At 37.1% G+C, this 11,698-nt stretch overlaps 1 protein-coding gene across 2 annotated transcripts; it reads right to left on the minus strand.

Moving 5' to 3' along the window:
* Positions 1-1,282: 1,282 nt before the first annotated feature.
* On the minus strand, positions 1,283-11,220 carry atp6ap2 (ATPase H+ transporting accessory protein 2). Of its 2 annotated transcripts, none has more exons than XM_056271877.1 (9): positions 11,069-11,220; positions 10,262-10,392; positions 10,050-10,178; positions 6,190-6,285; positions 5,563-5,700; positions 5,086-5,139; positions 4,756-4,905; positions 2,430-2,549; positions 1,283-2,036 (listed from the first exon to the last, which is right to left on the minus strand). In XM_056271877.1, the coding sequence occupies exons 1-9, from the start codon at positions 11,118-11,120 to the stop codon at positions 1,842-1,844; spliced, it is 1,065 nt and encodes a 354-aa protein (XP_056127852.1). In that variant the 5' UTR covers positions 11,121-11,220; the 3' UTR covers positions 1,283-1,841. The 2 variants fall into 2 exon arrangements, with proteins under 2 accessions (XP_056127852.1, XP_056127853.1); XM_056271878.1 differs by lacking the exon at positions 1,283-2,036 and adding an exon at positions 2,081-2,311.
* Positions 11,221-11,698: the final 478 nt, after the last annotated feature.

Consider the following 11,698-nt stretch of genomic DNA (forward strand, 5'->3'; position numbering starts at 1 on the left):
AAGCCACATTATAGAGTTAAACACAACTTGAACCTACAAAGTTGTTGAGGTGGTTTGACACCTTGGTTATTTGGTTTTTTTTTTTTTTTTTTTGTAGGATGTGTAAAGGACAATGAGTTTCCGTCACCGTTTGCATTAAATCATATTATTTACTTATTTATAAAATGCATATTTTGTTGGATGTTGCTACCAAGTAATCTTAGACATGTTAACAGATGAATCTTGACTGATGCGGTTTCAGTTTACAATAAGGTTTGATGCGTTAACATGAAAAAACAATGAACGATACTTGTATTAATCCTGGTTACACTGTAAAAAGCGATCAGTTGACTTAACTTAAAAAAAGTGAGGAAACCTGTTGCCTTAAAATGATTAAGTTGACGATAGACAATTCCACATAACTTAATTTTTTCAATTACGCATGAAGTTTATTTACTTAATTTTAAGGCAACGGGTTTCCTCACTTTTTTAAGTTAAGTCGACTGATCACTTTTTACAGTGTAATGTTAGCGTAAATACATTTTTAACATTTCACATTGTATGAATTGACATCAACAATAGTACATTTAAACATTAAATACTACTAATATAAAATAACAACCTAAACTAATAAATTGTTAAAATTGTTTGTTAGTTCATGACACTTAATGCATTAATTAATGTTAACAACTTGACATTAGTTTTACCAATACGTTTTCAATAAGCAAAGTTTATAAATGACTGTAATTTTGTAAATTTTCTGTGGTTTATTGTGAGTTTTGAATAAACTCACAATAAAAAATAAAGATTATGTAATTGTTGCCCCAGTCTGGTCAAGTTGGTATTTAACTAGTCTCAAAACCTGATCAGCTGATAAACCAAAACCATCAAACTAGGCCAGAAAACCATTAGAAAAGTTTAATAAAAGTGGCAAAATGAATCATGAATATATCAAACAAAGTAGAAGATGGCAAGAAAAGCACATGCATGTCTAGACGCTGGTGTTTGTGCAACATTGTTGCAAGTTTTATCACGTTAATGTCATGTGAGAACATTGGTGAAAGTGCCACTTCCTGTTTTTGAACAGAGAACAGCAGCAAAAATGTCTGCATGCATTAAAGTAAAAAAAAAAAAAAAATTTGTTAAAAGGTCTGAATTTTAAGATAGTTGCAATGCAATTCTCTCTTGTTTCAGACAACAAAGTGTTTTACACAACAATTTCAGTGTTTTACACTTTCTGTACCTTGTTTGGCTCAGTAAAGTGATGCAAAGTTGTGCACTTGTGACTCAAAGACATTAAAACTTGTTTTAAGTGACGGATGGAGTTTTTATTTGAGATACACTTACATTTGTACATTTTCTATGATAACACAATGTTTCATAGGTGTTAACAACATCTATACACAAAAAACAGTCATACTTAATATGTAGTTTTCCACTTTATAGGTATATTCAATGAAAATGACATCGCAAATTAAACAAACAAATGTACATAGGAATGGTGTAATTACACTAAATCCAGTATTCAGGAGCACAATCAATTGAACAACAAACAATAAATACAGTTAAATTTCAATTCTTTACATACTAACATCAGATTTTCCTCTTCGGTTGATTCACATTATGCAAATCCCCAAGATACGCTGATTAAGAAGCATCACAAGCAGTTTTATTTCTCTCTATCTATCAACAGGCATCAATAAATAATCTTTATTTGTGTGTTTGATGGTGTCAAAAAGACAAAGCATTTATACAATAAGCAATTCTAGTGGTGCACACACACATTAAAAATAAAACACACACACACATTCAAATGCACTTCAATACTCAACACAAAATGGAATGGGGTTTGACGGACTTCATCAGTCCATTCGGATCTTCTGATTGGTCATCCTGTAGATGATGCTGTCGTATCCTGGATCCATGTTCCAGAGGTTGTAGGAAACAGCGATGACGGCTAAAGCTAACACGATCATCAGCCACAGGACGATGTTGAAGACCACAGCGTACTCGAAGTTGTACTTGTAAGCCAGGTTGTAGGGGCTTCCTGGGTTACTCTGAAACAACCACACGCTAGCATTCAATGTAGGTCAGCGTTCAAAAGTAGGTCGGCTATGGTGGTTTCTACAGTACCGTATCTGCCTTTTTGTTTTGGACCAAAACAAACAAGTTATGGGTTGAAAAGGTGATGGTCACTAAAGCTAAAAACAATTGCTACTATTTCTAAAAGGAATAAACACGCTAGTGCTAGCTAACCAACTACTGCTGTCTACGCAATCAACTTTAAACGTCTTACAGAAGTGGTCCTCAATCGACTCTTTCTTCTCGTACCCTGACGAATAAAAATAACGCTGGAAATGTGGACCTCATCCAACATCAGCACAATTTTATGTACACTTCATATCATTGTTTTTCTATGTAGAAATGTTTGGGTTTATACAGAAACTCACGATCTGCTTGGACTCGAGGATGGAGCGTGACTTCCTGGTCAGAGGGGCTTCAAACGTCTTTACAGTCACGACTTCTACAACCGCGTTGTTTCCATAGACGCTGGAGACGTCGTCTGCGAACTTCCCACATACAAAACACAAAAAGATTGCACTACAAGAATACTAAAAACTTTATATTAAAAATGAATGTTATAAATAATGAAATTTAATGAATATAATAACGAAAAATAATGATCGTATGTTCACGACAGAGATAAATAAGATAAATGTGCAAATATCTAAATCTATTTAAATACTTTAATTAATTTGTCATAGTAGTTCTTTAGTAATTACATCACGGTCTTTAATATTTTTGGCTTAAGTTAATTAAAATCATTTTAATCTAACACAATTTTACCCAGTAAGTGCGTCATATTTCAGCCTAAAATCAAAGGGGAAAAAATATTATTCTGAGTAAAGAAAATAAAGCATTTTATATATATATATAGGGGTTCACAAAATTCACGGTTCGGTTCGATACGATACACTTGTGTCACGGTTTGGTACGTTTCCGATACAGCAAAAAGAAAGAAATGCCAGAGAAATTTCCTTGATTTAATTTTTTTAATTATATTTTTATTAAAACTAACATCATAAAGTATGATATTTTTTTAACTTTGAGCAATGATGGAGCTACTTGACTTTTCTTAGGAGCTTATAAAACAAAACAGCTCCTTGGACAAAATGAAATGTAATATTGTAGTAGTTATAAACAAAGGTTTATTTTAGTTCAGATTAACATTTGAGGGCAGCAATTGTATTCATAATGTCAAAATAAAACCGACGTAATGTTACTTGAAAGCATTATAGTCTACTATTCCTGGCAAACTTCCATGGTTACAGTTAGTAGTGTTACTACAGTAAATCCATGGTGAATGTTGCTGATCTGTGGACACTGAATAGTTCATTCATGGCACAATGTTTCATCCTGGTTTCCACGTCAGCGCTGTTTGATCCGTTAATAACGGAGAAATGTGAATGTGTCTCACTATATCTCTCAGCGATGTTATTACTTAAGTGGCGAATTCAAATGCTTTCTTTACTGGATTTGGCTGTGTAGTGACAGTGCTGCTTGATCAAGATCGGCTCGCGCTGCTTTGGTCCAAAGTGATAAACGGTCCGTCAACCACACAATAACGAGTAGTTTCGTTCCGCTTACATTACATTTGCCATTTGATGTTGGGAAATGTTGTGGTCACGCCAGTGTCTCTCACATTATGAGCGCGCTTGCCACGCGCAACGCGCCTACATTTGAAATAACGAAATTTTGGTCGGCAGGAAAATTGGTCCAACAAACCGTTTGGTTCAAAAATGCGTACCGAAAACCGAACTGAAAGCCTCGTACCGAACGGTTCAATACGAATACGTGTATCGTTACACCCCTAATATACATATATATATATATACACACACACACACTATACTATACTATATATATATATATATTAGATAGTTTTACTTTTTATTTTGGAAATATTTTAGTCACATCATCTGGAAAGTATTACTTTCTATTTTAAGCATCATTAAAACATCTGATAAACTGCAAATTAATGCATGTCAAAAAAATCTTATTGTCATCCTAACATCTTTTAGCATCTTCCATTTAAAGAATGTTGAATAAAACATGCCTGCAATAAAGTTTCTGAAATAAATTCTGTAATAAATAGTAATATTTATTGAAATAATGTACAGCACTATATTTACAAGACGTCATATAAGTCTCAGGTGTCCCCAGAATGTGTCTGGGAAGTTTCAGCTCAAAATACCCCACAGATCATTTATTACATACAAGTCCCAAAATGCCCCTTTTTGGGTGGAAAAAAACACGCCGTTTTCATGCGTGTATCTTTAAATGCAAATGAGCTGTTTCCCCCTCCCACTTTCCAGAAGAGGGCGGAGCCTTTACAGCTCATGCCTCGGATACTCCAGCAACAACAAAACAGGAGAAACAGTATGGAGCCGTTTCCACAGAACATGTTTTTCCATTCCACTGCGCTGCTTTTTCATTATTCTCTATGTAAACAAGCGATAGATGGACCTTGAGTTTTTTCTCCCATTCGGGACCATTCACCCACACAACGCAGTCAACACAGGCAGTGAAAAACGCAAAGTGTCGAGATGCATTTAAAAGTTGGAACTTCTTTTATCTTGAGCGCTGCGTTTTTAGAACGCTGTAAGATGCGAGCGCAGCGACAAACACGTCCGTCTAGCGCGTTTACATAGAAAAGCAATGGAAAAGTAGCACAGTGAAATGGAGGACCTGAGATGACAGACACAAGCTCGGTACCTTCTGCAGAGCAGACGTCAGGATCCTGGTAGCGTCCGCGAACTGAGGGGAGTCTGTGCCGTAGCGGCGGGTGATCTCCTCCAATCCCGCGAGCTCGAGGGAGTACAGGTCAGGAGCCGGGTCTTTAGCCAGATGCTTGTGTTTCTGCAGCTGTAGCAAACAACAAACACGCTTCAATAACACAGAATCAATAAAGTTGCTGAAGAAACTGGCTACATAAGACAAACAAGCAGATTCAAAGATAGCCACATAAACAAAACAACAATTATTCAAACTAAGAAACAAAAATTAACCCATAAAATTGAATTGAAGTGCATTAGAGAAACTGACCAGAGTTGAGATGTCATATAGCACCTGAACCTCAGACAGGAACAGAAGATCAGCCTGAGAAACACAAGAACAGGTATATTTAGACCAGCCTCTTGTTTGTGGTGGGAAAAACAACAACAGCACGCATCTACTGATGTTTCGATACGCAGCAACTACTTTCACATGTCGATAATTTCAGCCAGGCATAAGCCACTTCCTACTTTGGCCGAAAAACTGCTTCAGTAACTGTAACAGTCCATATCTGCATAAAGTGTGCATATACTGTGTACAACAATACATAAATAATTAATTAAACGTATAAAAGACCCACATAAATGTTACATTTATTATATATAGGTATTGATTGATTGAAATTTACATGACATTTTCGGACAAAGTAACCCTCAGTTTTGTGGTTCATTGAATTATGTATATTTGTGTTTCCGTGCTGGAAGGTTAGCTAATATGATGGAGAGGGTCATGTGACCACATCTTCACCTCGTTATTACGGCTGAGAGAGCTGAGAGGAAGGGACGTGAGGACAGATCCGTCCTGGGACAGACGTCCACGGATCTGTTGCAGGGTCACGGGCAGATCCTCAAAAACAGTGTTGGCCATTCCCATCATATACAGCCTCTAAAACACACAATATCAAGACATTTACTGATATTCGACGCTTGCGTATTAACAACAACTGTGACATTCTGGTGATTACCAAAAAAAAATGTTAGACTCGTCTATCAGTTTAAAAACTCATTTAATTTAATTATAAATTAAGATTGTTAAGCGCTTTGGGTGTACAGTAGTACATATGAAAGCGCTATATAAATGCCTCATTCATAAACAATATCTTTTTTTAAATAATTTATATCTTTTAATATCTTTTGTTTTTTTATTTAATAATTGTACTTTTTTATCTGTTAATACTTTCAATAAATAAATAAATGTTACATGTTGGGAAGTCCAATGAAATGTTCTTTATTGTAGGTCTCATTTCATTACTTCAGACGGGTAAAGCATTTCTCGCGTGCATCTTTATTTGCAGAGCAGATAAGAGAACTGTGTGTCATCTATGTGTGGTTAGTGTTTGAGTCATAATGAAGCAGACATTCGGGATGGTCATACCTCCTCACTGGGGGCGAGCTGCAGGACCACAGGGGTGCTGTCAGCAAACAAAGTGTGCACAGTGTTTGCCACACTGTCCAGAGTGAATGGAACCGGCTGGAACGAGATAGACAGATAGATAGATATTTAGAATGGATGGATGGACAGATATTTAGACAGAGAGAGAAACAGACAGATAGATAGGTTAGATCGACAGACAGACACACACAAGACAGAAAGACATATAGACATATAGACAGATAGACAAACAAAAAAAGACCAGACAGACAGACAGAAAGAAATAGATAGACAAAGAGAAAGAAAGATAGATGGTCGATCGATCGATCGATGGATAGAGACCGACAGACAGACAGACAGACAGACAGACAGACAGACAGACAGACAGACAGACAGACAGACAGACAGATAGATAGATAGATAGATAGATAGATAGATAGGGTTGGGTATCGTTTGGGTTTTATCCGATTCCAGTACCTACTCGGTATTTTTTAAACGGTTCCGGTGCTTAAACGGTTCTTAAATCGGTACTTAAGAAAATGAAACCGTACACACTTTATCAAAAAATAATACCCTTTAATTTACAGGGCCAAACTGGACACAATATTAACTTAAATCTTTAAACAATATAAATACAAGTAACATATGGTAATAATAAAACCAATATAAAATAAAAATTCATATTTACATAATATCAAATGAAACAATATTGTATCAAACAATGTAATAATACTGGAGATTAATAGAGATTACTAGCAGGCAGAGCTGCCAACTCTCACGCATTGACCGTGAGACTCACGCAAATGACCCTTTTCACACAGAAAAATCGCGGACAAAGAGGACACGGACAGACAAGACAGAGAAGGTTACTTTTGATATGGAACAAATCCACAGCTGTCAGATTCTGTCAATATTTTTACGAGATTCACACAATAAATAACGTTTTGGCTCTTTGAAATGTGACAGATCGCTGTAGCGCGTCAGTTCAAACGGCACGTGATACAGCAGCCTACAAATCCACTGCTTCTTAGCTACGCAGCGTTGAGTGAACCTATGAAAGAGAACATCTCTGGTTACTGGTGTAACATATCTCTCAATAGGGAACGAGACGCTGCCAAGCTCCTCGCGCTGCCGACCAGCTTCCTATTTCGGCAAAGAAATCTGAGGAGCAGATGGCGCGCGCGCGCCAACATAGTATGACGACGTAAGTGCGTCGATGCGGCGCCCGCGCCATCAGCCAATGAATTGGCTTGATTCTATATGGGATTCAGACTATCGGCACACCCAGAGGGCGTTCTGACACGTAATTTTACACGTGAAATGCAGCCAAACCTTGCGAGAAAGAGCGCGCTTGCGAGACAGAAGAGACTGTGCTCCAAACTGTGTAGCACACGCACGGCGGAGAGAGAGAGAGCGAGAGACCTTGTGTGTGTGCGTGTGTGTCTAATGAAGTTAGGCACCGAGATCAGGCACCGAAATTTTCGTTCTTATTCGGTCTGGTTACTACCGTTTACGTCGGAACCGGTTCCCTATTGGCACCGATTTTCGGTACCCAACCCTATAGATAGATAGATAGATAGATAGATAGATAGATAGATAGATAGATAGATAAAGCCCCTTTCACACAGCGCTTTGAACCCGGCAAATTGCCAGAGTGCCTTCTGTGTGAACGCAAACACGACCCGGGATTGATGCCGGGTTGGGGACCTAGTTACATTGCCGTGTTCAGACCCGGAACGCGCGCTGTGTGAACAAAAGCCAGAACCAATGGCGTATAAGGGGTGTGTCGTAGTGATGATTCACGAGCCTTTGCAATGACGTAGTTATCGTGCGACTCAGTTACTCTAGAAGAAAGTTTGTGTTCGTCATCGATACAAGAAAGAACGAAAACATGTCTGCAAACTGGACTGAAGTAGAGACCCGGCACATCCAACGTCACGCGTCTTTCCGGAACATACACGGGTTGTGTGTGAACGCGCTCTCTGATTCCGGCAAATCACTGGCAGTGTGAATGAAGCAAAATCAAACGAACCCGGGTCAAATCCCGGGTCACTTTATCCGTGTATTTTCCGGAATCTCTGTGTGAAAGGGGCGATAGATAGATAGATAGATAGATAGATAGATAGATAGATAGATAGATAGATAGATAGATAGATAGATAGATAGATAGATAGATAGATAGATAGATAGATAGATAGATAGATAGATAGATAGATAGATAAAGTGGCATTAGTCTCATGATAGAAAATAAGAGAAGTCTTGTGGGGAAACTACGCTGCTACTTAATCCTGAAACATCCTGATTTTCTGAATCTTACCATTTTTTTTACTGTGCTGAACAATTATGTACTGTAACTTCATCCTCTACAGTTAAAGACCTGGGTGTTATATTAGACAGCAACTTGTCTTTCGAAAATCAAATGTTACAAAACCAGCCTTCTTCCAACTCAGAAACATCGCTAAGCTACGGAACATGCTATCTGTTTCTGATGCAGAAAAGTTAGTTCATGCACTCATGACCTCTAGACTACATTACTGTAATGCATTACTAGCTGGTTGTTCTTCATCCTCGATAAACAAGCTACAATAAGTCCAAAATGCAGCTCCTAGAGTTCTTACTAGGTCAAGAAAATATGATCATACAACACCAATTTTACTACCTCTACACTAGTTACCTATTAAGGTACGTATTAATTATAAAGTATTGCTACCGACCTATAAGGCCCTAAATGATTTAGCTCCTGTGTATTTAACTAATCTTCTATCGCCTTACAATCCATCACGCTCTTTAAGGTCACAAAACTCTGGGCTTTTGTACCTAGAATATCGAAGTCCACTAAAGGAGGGAGAGCGTTTTCACATTTGGCTCCTAAACTCTGGAATAGCCAGTTTCTCACTCTCCCAGTTTAAATCTATATTAAAGACACATCTCTTTAGCCTAGCATTCATATAATGCATCTCATAACCTTATACAGTTATATCAGATCAAATGCACATGATTATTCCTGCTTAATGTTATGAGCAGCAGCTACGCTAATTATTTTCTATTTGCTTCTCTGTTTTATCTTGGGATGCCCATCCTGAGGTAACTAGAGAGTATGTCAGCTCCAGTTTGGATCCAGCCTCTTATGAAGACTTCAGATGCCCAACACAAGTGAAGAGACGTCGGCAAACCCCGCAAAGACTTCAGATGACGCAAGCTCTGAATCAACATGCACCAATGCTACATTTTTCTAAATCTCAGAATCATTCGTTAACAAACAAGTATTCATTACTTCAACGAGCTCATTGTTTCTGCATTAAATGATTACATTGTTTAAATTAATACCTTTTTCACTAACTGTGATTTTGTATATGTATATTTCTGAAATACATAACTTAGACAGTTACCTCTGATTACAGATCACTCTAAATTGTAATGTGGACTGTAATGAAATGATGTGTATTGTGAAAAGCGCTATACAAATAAATGTGAATTGAATTGAAATTGAATAGATAGATAGATAGATAGATAGATAGATAGATAGATAGATAGATAGATAGATAGATAGATAGATAGATAGATAGATAGATAGATAGATAGATAGATAGATAGATAGATAGATAGATAGATAGATAGATGTGGCATTAGTCTTATGATAGAAAATAAGGGAAGTCTTGTGGGGAAACTACGCTACTACTTAATCCTGAAACATCCTGATTTTCTGATTCTTCATTTTTTTTTTTTTGGGTCTAAAGGGAGTTATTTTATTTAACTTATTCAACTGGGGTTGAACTGACAACCTACATAAAAGCAAGAAGTGAGAGAAAAACACGCACCACAGAGATTAAAACAACTCAAGCTTGTGAGAATGAATCACTCACATTTTCGAGAGGGTAAGAGGAAATGTTTTTCGGAAAGTCGAGGCTGTCCATGCCGCGCACGACGATCAGAGCGTTTGCACGCGGGCGTTGGAACAGCGAGCCGGCCGCCAGACCAGGCCAGTCAAGATCCTGCTCAACAAAACCACAAGTTCACCACAGTGTTTACATGAAGCCATCGTACGTGCCATTACACAATTAAAAAGACATGATACCTCACGAACGGAGAAGCCCATGGTAAGGGCCACTAAATCAGGGATCTTTTCTCCTGATATGGGCCACTGTCCATCCCGGAAGGTCACGTACTGCGGGCTGCGCAGAACGGTCAAACTGTCACCCAAAACACCTGAGGGAAAATCACACAAACACAATAATGATGTATTCTCAGTCACAAGGTTTCTTTGCAATAAATGACACTTGCTTCGACATTTAATACATTTAAATTCAATTCAAATAAAGGAATAAAACTTGATATAAATGAATACATAAATATACAGTATTACAGTAAGTAGAGGGGAGGAAGCAAAATAATGCAACATAAAAGAAGCTAAATATTTTCCAAATAATATTTTACACATTTTCATTTTAGGATGCACAAGAATAGTCATATTTGGGTCTCCGTGGCATTTAAAAGACTGAAATACAGTGTCCTAACACAATTATCAGTATAAACTAACATAATCATAGTATTGATCAATAAGTAGGATTTGTATAGTGAACCACCATGACTGTCACATGACATGCTAGTGCTTCCTCATTCACTATCCACATTTATCACTGAAAGCCTTTTTATTTAACAGCCTAAAGCAATATAATCACAATATCGTACGAAATTCACATAAATTAATTATATTAAATAATTCCAATTGTATAGACGAGAGATATTTGATCCATTAATATGACTGCGGATTATGGCATCTCACTGCAGCCGCCATTATTTCATTAAACAAACGCCAAAAACACACCGACCCGTCAAAATAATACCACGTACACGTAAAAGAAGAAGTATAACGCATATTTACCTGATAAAAGTCCTAAAAGCGCAAATACTGTGTTCATAACTGTTCGATTCATTTTGGAAGGATTTTCTGATGGACTGCTCTTCCTCGTAACACCGGTCACATGACCCAGACCAGCCGTGTCGCGTGACGTCGTGCGTCATGACGTTCCGGTGGGTCCCTTAGCGCTTCAGCTTTTAATGTGTGACTCTTAAAACTTTAATTAATTTGTTCACTAATGTACATTTTCTAAATATATATTTAAAATACTATCAAGTCAAACTATTAACATAAATTAAGCTTTTACCAAGAGACAAGTAGGCCTATTAATGATTTTGTATTGTAGGCCTACAAATAAGTTTTGTGTCTATCTGTCTATCTGTAGGTGAATGACCTTCAAACCACAAGGACACGTGACAAATATGATTTAATAACCTTTTACATCCTATAACCTTACCTATGAGCTATATACATATATAGGCCTGTCTCATACACATGCTACTTAAAACATAATTTACAGTATTTTTCTGATTATTTAAATAATAGCCTATTGTAGGCAATATAAATTCTGTAAGAATTAAAGCAATTATTGATAAATACACATTTGATTGAATCTTTTCTATAAATCAAAGCCTTTCTAAAAGTGTGCACAGA

Source organism: Rhinichthys klamathensis, unplaced genomic scaffold (genome assembly GCF_029890125.1).
Source record: "Rhinichthys klamathensis goyatoka isolate OS25496 unplaced genomic scaffold, OSU_Roscu_1.1 h1tg000327l_1, whole genome shotgun sequence".
In the NCBI taxonomy this organism is placed as follows: Eukaryota; Metazoa; Chordata; class Actinopteri; order Cypriniformes; family Leuciscidae; genus Rhinichthys; species Rhinichthys klamathensis.